This window comes from Lepisosteus oculatus, chromosome 1 (genome assembly GCF_040954835.1).
Source record: "Lepisosteus oculatus isolate fLepOcu1 chromosome 1, fLepOcu1.hap2, whole genome shotgun sequence".
In the NCBI taxonomy this organism is placed as follows: domain Eukaryota; kingdom Metazoa; phylum Chordata; class Actinopteri; order Semionotiformes; family Lepisosteidae; genus Lepisosteus; species Lepisosteus oculatus.
This window is the reverse complement of record NC_090696.1, coordinates 14083547-14103043: the sequence shown is the minus strand read 5'-3', so window position 1 is coordinate 14103043 and position 19497 is coordinate 14083547. Positions and strand designations below refer to the sequence as shown.

Sequence of the window (19497 nt, the reverse complement as noted above, 5' to 3'; positions counted from 1 at the left end):
CTGATATCCCTTTAACTTTGCATTTTCCAGTTCTGTTTACTAGTTACTATATAAACACTCAATTCTAAACAAGGCAAGCTGCTTGTCACATCTCATCACAGCACTATGTTAGTGATATCCCTTAAACAACATATCTAGGTGAAGCTGAACACTAATCTCAGAACCCATATACACAGTAACTCATATTTCTATTCTGCAGTATATGATATACTGTACACACATTCCCTCAGATTACAAAGCTTATGTGTTCTCCAATAATAATTCTGAGAAATCATGAATAGGGAACATAAAATTCCTAACAGTACATTTTAAAAAGTAAAATGGGAAGGACTAATGCTTACTGAGTGAGATTCTACCCATTTTTTTAACTGGCCAAAAAAGTTACATATAACTATGATGCTTTAGCTGTAGCAGTTACGAATTGGTATGTGAACATAGAAAGTCTATGCCTTGACCAATGACATCAGATATAATAAGTTATAAAACTTCTTTTCTTCTGAAAAAAAATCTTGGTATGAGCCCTATTTAATTCTCTCCACGTGCAGACATTACAAAACTACAATATCTAAAGCGATTAAACCAGTATACCGTAGGTACACTAACACACTGGATACCCATAACATATTTTTGACCATACTATATAGGATATGGATTAATCTGGAATTAAACAGGTCTAAATGCCAGGAAAGTGTGCCACTGAAATTATTTCAATGGGATATCCCATTACTGTATGTTTATAAGTTCATTCTTGATCTTGTGTAGATTTATTTTGCACATGAGAAATGTCCTGTATACAGTATGACATACAGTAGCAGACTGGTGCTAATTTTAGTATTACTCCTGTGGCACATTGGAGATATTTTGGTGGAAAAAAATTGTGCCAGAGGTATTGGTGAAGAATCCGAAAGAATACAATTAATTAATATGAATGAAGTATAATTGTATTAGGAAGAGCAGTTTCCTTTTAAAAAAGCATGTTATTGGTGATATTGGAGACATGAATAAAAAGACGTTTTAACTTGATTCAGTAAATGCACTTGAGAATTAAATGTTTTGGCACCCAGTTGCTTTTATCTGTTACCTTGCTACATCTCTCTGATTTCTCTGATTAACAGTCCCAACTTCCATTTCACTAGACATATAACAATAGATTTGTAGCAAGAAAAAAAACTAATTTTCTCGTTTATAAATCCTTCAAAATGCATATATATTATATTTTCAAGGCAGAATCTTTATGAAACAGCTCTATCTTGGAGTGACAAAAAATAAGTACACATTGTTCACATACTCAAATATTGCAAGTTTTCTAAGTTTAATCACCAATATTTTTCATTTCAAGTGACAGAGTAATATTCTACGTTTCTCAGTATCTGTCAATTAACCATATCACTCATCAATCATGTGATAATGAAAGGGATTTCCCAAATAAAAGTGACTGTCATTAGTTAAATAATAAATAACAAACATTAAATAACATAAATAACATACATTAAAATTGCACCTAAGAGTATGAGAAAGGGTGAAGAGGCCAGCAATGCTAAGGAATCTAGATCTATGAATGAGCTCAAAAAATGTTTGAAGGATTATATCAGGTGGAATTGTGGCTTCAGTTCCTCTAACCCTGTTTTTTTTCTATAAAGTTACATTTACTGCAAATTAACCAGCTTTGAGGATTTTCAAGAACAGAACCCTTATGGTTCCTGAGGGATTTGTGTACTGTATATGAAACCTCAGCAGTATATAGAAATAATCTTTGATGAATGTCAGCTATCATTGTCATTTTAATGACCTTTTCTTTCAAAAGTGGTAATATTTGACGAATTCAATAAAATTATGAAACTCTGTATTCCTTAACATTTGCACTTCAAAAAATCAAAAAGGATATATCAAGCCAGTGAATTCTTCTCAAATTACTCTTTCTGTAATACTGACATACAATCTTTTAAAAAGAAATTCCAAAGCATAATATAATACATAAATGCTGTAAAGACGTGATATTTGATGCAATACTACTGTATAAAATTATTTGGAAAATTTCATTTTACATTATGTCCCCAAACTCTATTACATCTCCCGTACAATACATCTAAATCTAATTTTAATAGGTTTCAGAATTATTTTTTGTATCATTTAAAAATGGTGTGGAAAGGAAAGTGGGCACAAATAATAATTTAATAATAAGGGTAACACATTAATTGAGTTATCTAATTACTTTGAGCTTCACTATATTATTAAGTTCTTCTCCAAATGCAATATCCAATTTAATATTAAAGCAACAATAACTTTTAAAGTATATCCCCCTTTCAACAGCATGTATAATGATCAGAAATACTGTGAAACAACCATTATCATCAACAGTCACGGAAACTTTTATACAATTAAGTGTAAAGCATTGCTGAGTAATCCGAAGATCCCACTTTTTAATAAAACGTGGTTTATCCTTAATGATTCATTTCTTCTGAGATAAAATGGCTAAGAATGATGCCTAATTTATGATAAATGCGATACAATCTAGCCTGAATGATTACGTAATTTACAGTAAATGTAAAAGTAAAATCTAGCCGGAAGATCAATCTCCAAACTTGTATCAAAATATTCCCTGTAAAGTAACTGCTTTCTTCAGAATGAGTGAAAAGAATATACTTGTATTTTAGCACAGACATCAATTATCTTTAAATAGCAACATCTGACAGCTTTTATGAAGCCCCAGATGGGATGATTCTCTAGATATTTCTCCCAAATAAATGTATAAAGAATTGAGAGATACATTTTACATACTTTAAAAGTCAGCATTAAAAACACCAAAATATCATTAAATAAAACTAAACCAGCATAAGAACATATGAAACATTCAAACACAAGAAATTACGAAATACATTATAAAATATATTTTGTCGACAGTAGATTACATCCGAAGTTATGAGATCTCAGATATTTCACACACACGATGGTTTAATTAGCTTATAAAAGACTCACATGACCTTAGTAAAAGGCTCCATTGTATTTCAGCTACAGGCTGTACAAAACAATGAAATCACAAGATAACACATTTCTACAGCTTGTGAATTCAGCATGCAAACATCTGGACCCCAGATATAAATATCTACGTGTCTAATAATGTGCTGGTTATACAGGGTGTAAGGTCCTTAAACAGATTAAAATTTGCATCATCTCATACATATTACCATTTGTGAAAATATACTTCACTCCCAATAATTACAAACTGATTATTCAGATATAGCATCAATATTATGAGAAAAGGAATTATTGTGAACTTCTTTTCTTTTTCTTTAGTCAGCCTATCAAAACTGTTCAGGACAAACTCCCGTGTCTAAACTCTGTACAGTGGCCAAATCACGTTCATGGGTGTATCAGTGCGGACAATTGTGTTGCACATAAAACACCATTTCTACTGCAATACATTGTCAAAATACCACGTCTCAGTGAACCTGAGAGCATATGTTTTTGAAATGGTAATACCAGGGACATCAGCCTGAGAAGCTGACAGAGCTTTTAGATTTCTCCCATTAACCACCTTACGTTTGGTACAACACAGCTGAACCACAGGGAGAAGCTGTGACCATCCCCATCTAGGACAACTGAGACTATGACACCATAATAGGTCCATAAGACTATAAGGGACCATCTGATGGTCCAGTTCCATACAGCTGCAGGAGACACAGTAGGTCCATAAATACAATGACTGTAAATAATTAATATAATATAGACACACAGTACAGTGGTAACATCCTGAACTAACAATACTGGAATGTTTGGGATTTTACCATGGACATCAAAACCAAATATTAGCATATTAGCATGGGGTAGTGTTTTCAGATTAATCATATCTCAGTGTTTTCTTTGAGAATTGTGATGCACAGGCATCATGACCAATTACTTCACTAATGAATAATTTACTAATGTGGGAACAGTAGTAGTTGGTGGCAGTGTGATGGAGGCATTCAGTTTTTCTAGCCTGTCAGTGTAGGATATTCCTTTAAGCCCTGGAAGACATCTAGTTGCAATACTCTGAGTCCAGAGTAGCACTATATTTTTAAACTATGGTGAACAAAGTTATACACAATATTCTAAGTCTGACTTGCGCATTGCACAATTTTAACGTAGCATCCCTTGGTTAAAGAGATACAAGCTCTGCTTGTCGGGTTTTAAAAGGGAATAAATCTGCCTTCAGATAAAGAAATCACATTCCTTTGCCTCTATATTTATGTCTTGTCTCTTCATGGTAAAGATTCAGTTATTTAAGCTTATTAGTAAGATGTTCCTTTGAGGCTGGGGATGATGCTCTTGATGCTCTTCTTTGAACTGACTGATATTGTACACAGTATTACAATTATATCTCAGTAGTGCATTGTGCTGTACAATTTAAACATAAGATTTATTTACTTTAAATTCTGCATTTTAACTACTCTCCCTTTTTTCTGCACATTGTTTACAAGCCATAAGAGTTGTCAATAAAAACACGAATCTTCTTCATAAGTTGCTTCTTTTAGCTCAGTTTCCCATTTCAAATGTGTAGCGTATGTTTTTGCTGCCTGCCTCTGTTCTTATCTATAGTAGATTAAATACCATCTGCCAGCTTCTATTGTGTTTGCTAATCGGGCTAATTTAATAACACCCACAAACCTGACAAGTTTACTCACTGTACAGTCTAGATCACTGAATTAAATCAGGAATACAATAAACAAGTAATGCAATGTATGTAATTGTTTAATGCAATTTAAAACATAATGAAGGACAATCAAGGCAGTAACCATGTTGAAAACATGCTGAATAAATATTTTGTACAGACTGCCAGTTCAAGATGTGAATGGTGTAAAAGGATCATGTGATGAAACCACACAGCTTTGTGGTGTGATTTTGTTTGTTAATTTAGCATAGATTATTATTTTTGTTACACCCACCCAATTTGGAATGGCAAATTGTGTGCTTTTGCATGTCTGTGCTCATTCGAACATAGGGTTACAAATCAAAGGTAGCCATTTGGCTCATACTGCCTGTTTGGTAGTTTATATCTATTTGTGACAAGTATATGGATATAAGAGGAAGAATAAAATATTGAACTGTCAGGCCGTTCAGCAATCAAATCAGGAATTTTGGACCACTAATGTCTACACAGCTTAGCTAATCAGTTCATCGCTACAAAGGCTGCAACTGCACAGAGGGAGAATGACGAATCTCTGGCAGTCTTCTCCTACCCATCCAGCTTTGAGCCTCGTCTTTTTACTGAAGGTTCAGCACCAACTAGTAGAGAGGCACATCCCTCGTTGTCAACACTGTAAACACCCAAGAAGCCACAGGTGTTTGTCGAATGTTAAGAGAGTCCTGAACAACTGATTACACATGACCCAAGGCGGTGCTCAGCCACTTGTGTAGCATTGCTTGGGGAACTCCAGTCACAGTCAGCTAATAACATAACCCAGGCAAGAACTTGCAATTCCTAGATCATAGCATTCAACCTGTGCTCAAGTACGCACCTCTATCAGTTGGGCCACTTGGGAAACCATGGCTTTTTAGTGAAATACTGATCTCTTTTAAATGTAGCCATAAAGTCTACTAGAAACAGACGATGATGTACAGTACAGTATAACAGTCATGTTAATTATATTGTCTTAAAGTGCAAACCAATACCTAAAGAGAAAATTCCCTCTGCTTTGATTGTGTGCGTTTGGATATACATGGCATTGGACTACTGTAAATAGCTGTATGAAGACAAAGAGATTGTTGGTGCTTTTAATGGGCATTTAACTGATCCTGTGAAAAAATGTTCTTGAAATGAACATTGAGCTGGTAATTCTACTCAGAAGAAGGGGAAAGGGTTCACAGCTTTAAGTTTAATAGGTTGTTAACATGTAAGAACTTAAAGATGACCTGCATAAAGCATACATGGACTGCTCGCGCACTGATGCTAAGATTCTAACACCAAAAGGGAAAATGAAGGAACCCTTAGTGAGCTCATTGTGCGACTGAGCAGTCCAGGAATGAAATGGGATCTCAGTGCAGCATATCAAATTAAATGGACGGGACAAAGAATAAAGTTTGTAGAGAATGATGCTGCAGAAGACAAAAAAAGACTCAGAAACCAGTAAGGATAATGAGAATAATGATACAAGTGGCCTTTGTAAATAAGGATTTTTTCTGGTGATGCAAGGACCTTTATAAGAATATGACAAAAGGAGCTTTTGGGTGGAATTTTCATACTATAAAACAAATCTGAATTTATTTTACAAATGACAGAGTTAAGATAGCTTATTTTATTCCATTCTGTTCTGATGATATCTAATGTGATATAGTATTGTTATCAATCTTTATGTGTAATGCACATGCTTTAAATTATTTCTCACTAAGGTCACTATAAATGTCTTACATTCAGGTTAATGTTGTACTGGCTCTATATGGTGTATTCTAAGGGTTAAAACATTTAATGACAGAACCAAATTCCACACAATGTTCTATGATGCAGAAAACAGCCTGAAGCTCCTTACCTTATCTGGATCATTCATACTTTGCAACACAAATAGCAAAAGACAGCAGACCAAAACACATGGTTTTCTGAAGCGATAGCAGTGCTGGCCAGAATTTTTTTAATGATGTTTTGGTTTTGCACGTTACAAGAGCAACACATTTGATGCCGTCAATTTATATTTCTCATTGTATGAAACAGACTGATCATCCATCCATTTTATCAGTGCTTAATTCAATAGAATTATTGTATTTGACACAGATACAGATACGCACACACCCATACCAGGGCCAGTTTTTCTAGAAACCAATTAACTTTTCTGTATGTCTTTGGACTGTATGAGGGAAAACATACAAACAACACACAAATAGTACCCCAGGATCAGAATTGAATCCAGGGCTCTAGCACTGCTAAACACTGCATCGACCACATACCGATCGTATGAAATGTAAATATCATTGAAAGATTTATACTGTAACAGAACCTGAATTACAGAATTCTGTAAGGCAGAAACTCTAAGAATTAATTAATTTCTACATGTGAACTATTTTTTGTTTTAGAAACAAGACTTATTTTTCTAATGCATAATCCACTGATGACATGCATCTTTCTGTCTATCGCTACAATATCATCCTGCTACCTTACACAAAGCATGCCAAGATAACATTTTTTTAAATCGTGCTGAAACTTGAATTCAATAGTATATGACACAAACTGTTGTTACGTAAGTTTGCTGGCCAGCTCACTACCATCTAGATGGAACGCTTCTAGTTGATTGTGTAATAATATAAGATTGAACGGATCACCGCAGTGCAAATGAGCAGATTTCCTCAAAATAATTATACACCTTCTATGTTTCCTGTCTTCCTGTTTTCCAAACTGGATAGCGCCCTGAATAAATTTAACTGGAAAAATAAAATGCCCCACATTAAGCTTTCATCTATACAAAACAATAAAAAACAAGGTGGCTTATTATCACTCAACTTTCTCCTTTACACAATTTCCATCAAACGCCAGTTTTTACTGAAATGGTTTAACCAGAACCAGCAAGAGGATCCACCCTCTTGGTTGGAAACAGAACAACAGTCTACTAGACCAATTCAACTATTGCATCTTCCTCTTCTTGGAAATTCTAAATTGTTTCAAAATCCATGTATCTCATCTACAATAGAAGCCTGGCTTAAGATCCACCAAACGAGTGGTGTGGAGATTTTAACTCTTATTTGGCACAAGACCAATTTTATGTTAAAAAACAAACCTACAGTATATATTTCCCAGTCTGGAATTCAAAGGGCATTACACAGCTTTATCTGCTCTTTGACAATAATCAGCTTCTTTCATTTGCAAAATTATTCCCTCAACCAAAAGAAGTTTTCTCAGTACTTGCAGTTAGTGTATGTCAGGTCATTAAAGCAAACATTACTTTATCTTCAGTATTACCTCCTTTGTTTAATGTTGATTGATATATTTCTTATTTTTTTAGGAAATGGGTACACTTTGTCCAAAATATACAGAATTTCGACTGCAATGTACGATACTGTACCAACAATGCTGAAAGTGAGCTTCCTATTTTTCCTTGGTTAGTTCCTTAGAATTCTGAACTTCAGTTTATTTTAACACGTTTAAGTGCTTGATTAACTCTAAAATCCAGCTTATTCAGTCAAAGCTTTACACCGTAAACATTTCACTCAGAAGGAGCTTTTTCCTAAGGGACTTGTTGGCACTGAAATATGTCAACATGGTAGTGAATTGGTACCTGACAATCACCTACTTGCTTTCTGAAAATGCAATCCTGTTTTTCAATTCTGCTCTCAAATTACATCTACCCTTTCTCGCGTCCTTTACAAGTGCAGCCCACTTGACCCTGTGTTATGCCTTATTGGGGATCTCAGTAAACTCAGAATCTCTAAACGCGATTCAATTTTTTTACTCCCGTTATGTACTGCAGCTAAAAAGGTTATATTATTCAATTCAAAGGATAAAAAAAAAGATTTCCCTTTCACAATGGTCATCAAGAATGTTTGAAAATCTTTTCACTTTAAAAAAATCTATAGTTTACCGTATAAATAATGTCTTAATTTCAGGATATTTGGTTGCCATTCATGAATTACTTTGATTTGACCATTTATTACTATTATGTATTTCATTATTATCATATTTTTTCCAACTCTGAATAAATCGGCTGCCCTATTCCTCTTTATTCTATTTTTCTTCCTTTTCTGTGTTGTTCTGTCATTTTTTCCTTTATGTTATTGTAGATCTTGTCAATTCTAGCTCATTGTGTGATTTGCACAGTATGTATGTTTTTAGATGTAATTTGTTGACTTAAAGTCCTTTGAGTATACAGTAATCCTTTGTTACATAAGCTATATACAGTATATAGCTTCTACTGTATATATATAGCTATAAACTATATTGGTGGTGGTGGAGGGGAGTCCCCATTACCTGTAAAGCGCTTTGAGTGGAGTGTCCAGAAAAGCATTATATACAGTAAGTGTAAGCAATTATTATTATTAATTATTAATAATATACAGTAGCTTTCCTTGAAAGCTGCTTGCAAAGTGCCCATTTTCCTTTCTACATACAGCTTTCTTGGGAAAGGTGCTTTATAAATAAAAGTTATTATTGCTTTGTGTTACAGTTCATTTAATGAAAAAAACAGGTAGGAATGATTACTGTACATCTCATATAAAGGAAAACCTGTACAGTGGCTGTTCGTGTAGCGAGGGATTACTGTACAGTGTAAATGGTGCAGCTCTACCCTGGATGAATTAGATCACAGCTGTTTGTGTGATCAACATACACGCAGTACCACTCTAGACAGCTGTGACCTCTCTTTGCTACATGAAAAGACCTGGTCTTCTGCAGCAGGAGAATTCTACAAGGCCTTGGTTTCGATGGGGTGATGTCATCTTAAGTAAGATGCATAGCCTCTTGCATACAAAACATAATTACAAAAGCAACAGAAACTTTTCCAATAACAAAATCATCTTTCAGCAAAATCAAAGCTAATGAAAACTGAATATTGTCCTTTACTGAAATAGTGACCCAGGATATATTCTTTATATTGCCTGTTGCTGTCACTGATGTCTGAAGGGACAAACTGTGGAAAGGCAGGAGAGCAGAAAAAGACCCTATGTGTAGCGGTGGGACGGGGAATTAGCCTGAGCTCAGCAATTCAGGAGTTGTATAGAAACCAATGCCCTCAGGCAGTGGATGTGGGGCAACCTGGTTCTAGGGGGGTTTCAGGACATCTGAACGTCAATGCTGAGCGAAGGTGAATGAGTGACCCGGAAAAATATAGCCCAGAGAGAGAGAGACATCAGAAGGACAGCAAAGCACAGGAAACTAGGGACAGGACAGAGTAGGAGCACCCTCTGGCTGCAGAGGCCATGACAGTACCCCTCCCCTTCATGGGCGGCTCCTGACGCCCATACAAAAAGTGAGCTGCCCAGCACTAGGGGGAGGAAAAACCTCATTTAACTGAAAGGAAACCTCCGGGAGTCCACAGCTGAAAGCTGCCCCCTCCTCAAGGGCATAAACCTTTATTGGGTAGAGGAAGGGGGGGGTCAGGTAGAGCTCCGGAGACTTAAAACAAAAATGACAAGTACACAAGCACAAAGATAAACTAGGAGACCAGGGAAACAAACCACAAAAAATAGATAGGAACCAAGTTCCAAGACACATGGGACAGGGGGACCAGAGAGGGGAAACCTGGAAGTGAAAAATCAAAACACCAAACAAAAAACAAGAAAAAAACCACAAAAACCCAGGAAAAATACCGCAGATTGGGCAATAAGCACGTTCACATTCTATCACTGATATCGGAGCGGACAACCCGAGGAAAGCCAGGCCACAGCCCGCTCACAGGCATGGATGTCCGGAGCGACATCCAGCAATAAGAATGGAGGGATGGCAAAAAAGGCTCACCAAACTAACACTGATATCAGCAGAGGACAACCCGAGGAAAGCCAGGCCAGATCCCGCTCACAGGCACGGATATCCGGAGTGATATCCAGCAATTAGAATGGGAGAGGAAAAAAGGCTCACCACCCTATCGCTGGTATCGAAGTGGACAATCCAAGGAAAGCCAGACACATGGCCCACTCACAGGCACAGATGACCGGAGTGACATCCAGCAATGAGGATAGGAGGGCCAGCTCAACATTCAATCACGGATGCCAGAATGACAACCTGAGGAAAGCCAGGCCACAGCCCGCTCATAGACACAGGAGTCGGGAAAAGCATCCCGCGATTAGAATAGGAGAGCTGAGAAAAAAAAGCCCAGAGAAAATAAAACTGCAGAAAAACAAGAAAGGAGCCACTCGCGGGGTCAACAGGAGGCTCAGCATTCTGTCACGGATTTCTGAAGGGACGAACTGTGGAAAGGCAGGAGAGGGAAAATAGACCCTATGTGTAGCGCCGGAACATGGAATTAGCCCGGGCTCAGCAGTTCAGGAGTCGTATAGAAACCAATGCCCTCAGGCAGCGGACGTGGGGCGACCTGGTGCTAGGCGAAGGTGAATGAGTGACCCGGAAATATATATAGCCCCAGATAGAGAGACACCAGAAGGACAGTAAAGCACAGAAAACTAGGGACAGGACAGAGTAAGAGTGCCCTCTGGCTGCAAGGGGCATAACAGTTGCTGAAAGTCTGTCATTAAAAATGTTATTTTGTAAAATATTGAAAGATATTTGAAAGATCGTGGAAGACAATTGTTTATTGGACATAAAACAAAAAATACTTTTTATTTATTCTGAAATAATGTGAACCACTATTAATGCACACTGTCTGCTCAACTAACTGTATGGCTCTTTACAGTAATTTTGTGCATCTAATTTAATTTAGGTTTGCCGAAGCCAAGAGCTTGAATACTTATGCAATCCTGGCTTATCAATTTTTACTCTCATTTTTATCTATTGCTTCTTTTTTTGGTTTGAATTATGCATGGAACAGGTTGCGTTTATAACAAATGTTAAATAACATCATAAAGAGCCATTCTTTAAAGCAACAAAACATGAATAGCAAAGGTCTTTGGCAAAAGACCAAAGATAAAAGAATCATAGATTTTCTTTGTGAGGCATAACACGTAGCCAAAATTACTACATTAGTTACAACATAATACTGCATTAGTTTTGTCTAATAGAGCATTAACACAATCCTGGTAGCACTGAATGATTGACCTGACATGCTACTGGACAGACTGCTTGGGGATGTACCGTAACTCTTCCTGTGCAGCTGAAGCCAGCTGGTGGGCTCGGTTGTGGTTGCTGGAGTTTCTCATGATGTGCCCACTGCAGTGTGAAAATGATTAAGTACTGTAGATGGATCCGAATGATCTCAGGGTCCTGGGCCAGTGTGGTAATTTTAAGCCCTATGATATGGGCTGTCCCTCACAGAACTGGATTCACGATATCTCTAGCTTAGTCAGCTCATTGTCACTTGTTTTTTTTTCCTTGTCTTGATTGTAATGCATCAAAAATTTCCCAATAAAAACAAATGAGGTCCAACCATCACATTGTCCAAGTCCAAACCTTTACGTTCAAAGAAAGCTTCTTTTCCACAGCCACAAGACTCCAAAACTGCACCTCTTAAATCCTCCTACCCCCAACTACGCCCCACTGTTTATTTGCACTGAACTCACAACCCATCACTGCTTGGATTTTGAACACCATCTGAATGCTGCCAAAGTTCCCATATTCCTGTCTTCAACAACTCGTGATGTCATTTTTATGTCATTTATGTATTTCATTGTACTCAGGTACACGTCAGTAAACATGAACATGAACCACTTTGAAACAGATCAGAAGTTCAACAAAATGTGAAAGAACGAACAGAAAATTCGTTCAGTACATGTATGTACTGCTTGGAATGTTTTATGAGGAGAACTGTGAACTGTTTATGAACATGAATATGAACTGTTCAAGCCACATCAACCTTGCATGGGAATTTCTTCCATTACCAGTGGAGACCACATAAGTGATGGGTATCAGGGTATTCAATCAATAGCATGCAATCAGAGAGATAGAGATGAGGAGAGATGTTGCATATGCACAAAAGGAATGCTCTTCCATTTAATCAGCAGAGTAACTGCCAGATCAATGCCACACCTGGCTCATCCTAAGGAACCTCAGTGATATTAAGAACAGATGAACACATCTAATAGTATTTATAAAATGCTATTTCATGGGTTTAATATCAGGGAGCTGTACAAAAGTTATACAAAAAATGCCTGATCCTGATCCCAGGCTGAAGCAGGAAGTCTTGAAAGACCCTTGTTTTGTAAGGATAAGCCTTATCATATCAAAAGATGAAGGGATTACATTGCATTTGGTGTGGTACTTGAAACAGGTGGATCACCGTTCTTAAAATATCAAAATATTACTATGAAATGACATGATCATTGACAACAACAAGCAGACCCATTACATAAATGCCACCAAAATTGAATTTCCTTGACCTGACGTGAGCTAACTTTTTTTGTTTCCACATATGTGCACACTGTGCCATCACTAAATGAGCAGGAAAAAAAACCCTGAAAAACCTGCAGCTCTGGGAAATCAAGCCACAGTGTTGCTAACAGTGCCTGCATCAGATAGTAACAGCTACGAGTCATCTGTATCTGATGACGTAATTAGGCTAATTGGTTTTCCATGATGTAACTGTCTTAACTGTCAACTGGCTTCAGCATTGCAGAGAAGAAGTGATCCATCAGGTGGTCCCAACTAAGTCATTACATGTGGTTTGGCCCAGTATTGTTCAATCACAGGTGCTTGCTGTCATTCTTAGCACTACTTAAGTCTTGTAAAAGGGTACATCAGACAGTGGCACCCTTACAACTTCATGCTATACAATTTCTCCCAACAACAGTCCATTCTCTTTCACTTTTTATGCCACCTACACATCAACATCTCACGCCCATATTCACTTTAGTAGGCATGTAATGTGTTACTTGAGAAAAATACTGCCTCTGAATTCAGCTTCTTTAACTTCAGCAAACAATGGTGTAGCTTTTATGAACTAACTTTAAAAAACATATAAAAAGTTCTAGCCAACAAAAAACAGTTTAAAACAATAATTTAAATGTTACAACAATCAAAATGAATTACGTCAGCCAATATTGAATTTAATTGAGTGTATTTATACATTCAGACAGTTCATATAAAGTATTAGGTTATAATTGCTGACACAAAAACAACACAGTTTTAGAAATACCCTGCAAGAACTTTCACTGGAAGAAAAAACTCAAAGTTGATCTTACTTTCGATATCACTCTCTTTTATAAGGTTCCAGACTAATCTAATTCCTCTGGGCGTGACATTTCACAATTTCCAGAAAGGAAAATAGCACATCTAGTAATACTTATAACTACTAAAGTACACTTAGTCTGAAAATAGAAAGAATAGGTCCTTTCAGTTTTCTTTTTTAAAGGGGGCCTAAATGCTTGCTTCACAGAAATTCCCTTGTGTACCATGACTCAACCAAATAGAAATACAAAGAAAGTAGCTGGTGAATGGTTAAAACCATATGCCAACTCCTGACCAAGGGACTAGCATTTAAAAGCAATCAGCTAACTGCAGCATGTCTGCTTGGTCTTTAAGGTTATTGCAATTATTGTGTAGAACTACATGTTAGAAAGAACAAAAGACCCTTTTACATACAACTTATTACAATAATTAGCTAACGTCAGCCAGAAGATTTATTCCATTTGCTCAATATAAAATAACACAAGCATAAAAATGCTATAAAAAAACAGAAGAATTTGCAACATTCCTTGCAACCATTCTGTTCTGATAGCACTAATCAATGTACAGTATCAATGCCTACTATATTTTGTATTAAGTTAGTTTTCATTTGTCATTCCTAAATGTACTATTCACCTTGTCTTGTGCATTAATAAATCAAAAGAAAAGTAATGAGGAAAATGTTTGTTAAGCACAATTAACTAATTTTCAGTATAACTGCATGCTTAGCAGAACCACTGATATCAAAGATTTTTTTTTCAGATACAGGCCTCACGGTAACCCCAAATCCTCAATGCTAATTACTGGTTTAGTAAATGTAAAAGCTGGTGAATTAGTAAATATGAAGGATCAAGGGGCTTAGTTTAGAGATAATTATCATCTGTGTTATTCAGGGGACTGTTTGGTACAGATTCTACATTTGGCCATTACAATGACAAAACAGAAGAATAACAAAGCACTGCAGAAGAAACTTCCTTCCTGAAATGTTTGGCAGAGCATCAGGAAAATAAAAGGACTATAGAAAAGGAGAAAAAAAGGATTATCCGTAGACATTCTTCTGTAATCAGGTTCACAGTAATTTTAACACTTCATGAAAAAGACAATGCAAATTGTACTAGAACCAGTGATGAACATGGGTCTGTTTCAGAAACAGCAATCATTCAGAATCATTATCCCTTTTTAACATTGTCTGAAGTGATGCAGGAAGTGAAAAAATAGTCTTTTCCCAGTGTTACAGCAAAACTAAAATCCAATCCAATAATTAGGTAATAACTGGGTAAGCTAAACATTTCATATAATGCCCTACAATATTTCACCACAGCTCTTCTCCATCATGTGCAAGATGACTTTGCAAACTGCTCGTAATATGTAATAACATTAATGTACAACGAAACTATCTTAATATGAAGTCCTGGATCAAAGAAACTTAAATTACCAAGTGTTTCCTTGGGGGTTACTGAATCTGAAGTGCACCATGAGCACAGATAGCTAATAAAATTTATATTCCCAAGGAACCTGTCATGTTAAATACCAGTTCATTAGCATGGGGGTATTTTTAGATTTCTTACTTTAATGAGTAAGTATTCCTCTGTTACAACTGTCTGCAAAGTCAAATTGCTCATGTATTACATTCATAATGTTTTAATGTATTGTATGTAACAAATCTGAATGTACACTTCACTTTAACTTCACTGATACAATATGTAATCCTATGGTAACATTTTAACACATTTTGCGATTGACTACTGTTATATTTATATTTGTTAATTCTGATGGAACCATTTACTAAAATATTCCTTGTTTGTTTCCTAATATGAAACAGTTTTATTTTTGTCAGTTGGCTGTGAACAGATAGACCGTAACTGAAAGCCACAAGCCTAACAACAAATACATTAAATGAAACTGCATCTGTAAAGAAATCAAAACAGTAATCCAGCGAATGGTCTTAATTTTACTGAATTTGAAACATTTCTGAATAGATGGTTTTCGTTTAATTACTTTCTTGACCTATTTTTTTAAATCCAGCCTTTGAGATTTTACTAAATTAAACGATAAGGTACTTCATTAACATTTATATTCCAAAGTTTTAATAAAGTCGTTTTAATAAGACAGGGACAACTCTCATACATTATCATTGTAACTATCACTTTTTACAAGTACCACAATACTTATTTTCCTTTATTAACTACCCAATGCATATAGTTTATAGCAAACAACGAGTGAAAACTAAATTAAACCAGGAGGTTTAGGTAAATCGGATAATCAATTGGCGAGACGTACCATACCTAAAATATCCGATTTGCTTTTTATCCCTCGGGAGAAAAACCATTTTTCATGCAACTGCTGCTAAAACCCGCCTATACTTCACAATTTAGTCACATTGCGATCTCTAACCCAGTTTAAAATGTGTCAGGCAAAAGCACGCTTAATAGTTAATTACATAACTTACAAAGGTGAAGTCGATGTCCTATATTAAACACAGATCGTAAAAGCTGTGATCGTAAAAAATATTTGATAGAACACAAATATTAAATACTTTACTACCATACTGGTTGACCTTATCATGAAAAGTATGCCGCTTCAAATAATATTCAGCTACTGCAGTATATAAAAATCAAGCTATATCTTTCTAAATGAAAATGTTCAGAACTCATAGTTCAGATACACGTAATTCCAGGTCGTTTGAGAAAATGTATGTTAGGCATGCTTTTAAAATACCGGCAAAGAAAAAAAGCCAGAATAAATAGCATTGTAAAAGCCACATACGTCTCTAAATTTATCCCAACGTCCAGTGAGCCATTTATCATCCAGAAAATTGGCGGTGTCCGACCTGGCTGCTGCCCCGACAACCTGACTGCAGGCTACGGCACAAATACACAACAAAGCTGTGCTCAGCATCTGCAACACAGAGAAAACAAAAGACGTGTCAGAACCCAAATGTCTCTTTCTATAACCTAATGCATGAATGGTTAAATTATACAGATAGATATCATTGCGCTGTTCTGGTAATTAAATGTAATTAGGGCAGACAACATCACCTTGTAAGTAATCTCAGTGCTGTTGCACGTAGCGGAGCGTTCTATCGCCTTTCTGTCGTTATCTGAGCTCTTACTGCTTCTGCTTCAGTAGTGCTACCCTCCTTGCTTTCCTGTCCTCACTCTCCGCACTGAGCGCAATCCCGCAATCGCGGACGCGCGCCACACACCCCCCCTGCTCTTCACTCCAAGCACTGGGAGAGAGAGAATGAGAGAAAGAATGAGGACAACGTTCAGAATTTTTTTTTTCTCTCGAAAATTAAACCTTGCATGGCGATTACACAGTTTTACATGTCTTGCTGCGATGATTATTGTGTGCTTCTCTTCACGGGTTATTGTATTGTAATAGTGTTTCCAGTTTCCATAAAAAATGCAGAAGTGCGAAGACAAGCACCTTTTGATCTTTCACAACAATTTCATAGAAATAAGTCCAGCAGATTGAACTGTATTTGCCTAAATGTTTAAAACAAATGGAGTACTGTAAGTACTGTAGCATGGTGCGCCTGTATGATGATGATGATGATGAAAATGCTGTGTAATTTGCATGAATGAAAAGATGTTTATGGTTGTGGAACTTTAAACGGGGAAATGTATATGGAAGGTCTCAAGTTAGATTTGCCTCTGGCAATCTCTGAAATTGGTTCAATATGGAAGATAAGTATTTGCAGGTTGTGGGACCAAAGCAGCTTGAAGACCAGCTCCATATGGCGTATAAAGTATCTGAATTCTATGGGTGTACTTTTCTAGATTAATGCTGATCAGGTACTGCTGTTATTATGACTGTTCCCTGACTTCAGATTGTGACTGGGATTAAATCAGTCATTGTGCTGCTGCAGCCATTACACAGTATAACAACTGAATAACCAGTCCAAATATTCTAGATTATTGTAGGATACAGTATATACGGTATGAAATGTGGCATTTTTATTAGCATTTTCGAACTAATCAGAAAGTACGATTTTATCATTTATAAAGAATATTCTATGAATTAAAGACCAATGAGAGACAACTTTTGGGTCTTTTGATACTCTGCCATTTTTTAAACATGTTAATTTCAATTTATTGTTTATATTACAAGTTAAAAGATTTTAATGAAGATTTAACAAGACTGCAGAAGAATTATTTCTTTTTCAAGATATACAATCCTAGTAAAAGTTTTTAATATGCAGTCTTAAACACTATCCTTTTGCAGAGTAGGGTAATAATTATTAAATGTATGCATAAATATATATTGTATATTTTTGTGTTTAGAGTACATACAATTAAATTTGTTTCCCCAGACTCAATACCCAAGTATTTTATTTAAATATACATTTTCTGTTACTGGTATTTACAAATAAAAATGACACATTATATTAAATTCAAAGTATAAGTTCCATTCTTTATCAGTATTTTTTTTTATATACAGTACATGAATATTTTATCAGTTCAAGAGGTTTTATTGGGTAGACCAAAAGCTACTGTATCTATTGTACATTAGGATGAAGTTCTGAAATTAACCCAGTGACAGACATTTGGCTTTTATATTGTATAAATAGCACCAGACATTTTATATTTTCAAGAATGTTTAGGTATCAGGTTAAGAACCAGTGACATGGACTCATTAATTATTAATACAGCAAGTTGCTATTCTTTCAGTGATGCTGATGTGTTTGTACACATGAAGAACATATTAGAGCATTGACACATGAACTTTGCTAGACAACAAAGAGCAATTTAAAAACCGGCGCTTTCACAAATATAAGGCATTTAAACCTACCAGAAAATGATTTTGAAAGTTGATTAGTCACATCCTTAACTATGAAATGCATTGTCTCCAGTTGTAGAATAATTAGGTGTGAACTTACCTATAAAACATTTTAACTTACCTGTAAAACAAAATATTAAAAATCATCTTAAGCTTTGAAAGGATACGTTTCTCAAAACAGTAGTACTGTATGAGAAAATTTGGGCTCTTTGGTTTAAGGAATTAAGGGACTTTGGCGCCCCCTTGTGTTTGATACTTCTTCTTCTTCTTCTTTTCACAGCCTTAGTCCCAGACTGTCCTGGGGTCAGCTGCTTTGGTTGCTCTTCTCCATTTGTCTCTGTCAAGCACATCTTCCTCACTCACTTCACATATCTCCATATCTTTTCTCACACAATCTATCCATCTCTTTCTAGGCCTGCCTCTTCCTCTGTTACCTTCCACCTCAAATTCCATTACCCTCTTTGTTACTTCCTCAACGTCCCTCCTCATGATATGTCCATACCACCGTAACCTCGCCTCTCGCATCTTCTCAACCACATCCACCACCCTACATCGTCTACGGATTTTTTCATTTCTGATCTTATCCTTCATTGAAATCTGCAGAATCCATCTCAACATCCTCATTTCAGTTCTTCTCATCAAGTTCTCTTCCCTCTTTCCAACTGCCAAGCATTCAGCTCCATATAGTAGTACAGGTCTAATCACAGTCTTGTACATTTTGCACTTTAACTTTCTGGGAATTTTCCTGTCACAGATTATTCCAGTTATTTCTCTCCACTTGTTCCATCCAGCTTTCACTCTTTGTTTTACTGCCTCCAGTGTTTCTCAGTGTTTGATACTATAGCATGAAATCTATCTATTGGTCTTACATCAATACTTAACCTGTAATGGTATTTTGTAGTACACTGTAGTTTGCCTACACTTTTCCTGTTAAATAACAGTTTAATAGCATAATATTCTTTAACAGAAGTATTATTGAGAATGTTAGG

General features: G+C 36.1%; 1 protein-coding gene across 2 annotated transcripts in view; it reads right to left on the bottom strand.

Moving 5' to 3' along the window:
• spock3 (SPARC (osteonectin), cwcv and kazal like domains proteoglycan 3) overlaps positions 1-16898 on the bottom strand; it is a 109316-nt gene extending 92418 nt beyond the window's left edge. Inside the window, exons 1-2 of one of the 2 annotated variants that reach the window (XM_015344328.2) lie at positions 16765-16898; positions 16493-16624 (exon numbers count right to left, since the gene is read on the bottom strand). In XM_015344328.2, coding sequence (XP_015199814.1) covers positions 16493-16624 — 132 coding nt within the window. In that variant the 5' untranslated portion in view covers positions 16765-16898. The remainder of the gene's footprint in view (positions 1-16492; positions 16625-16764) is intronic. The other variant, XM_006629212.3, reaches the window with a different exon arrangement.
• Positions 16899-19497: the final 2599 nt, after the last annotated feature.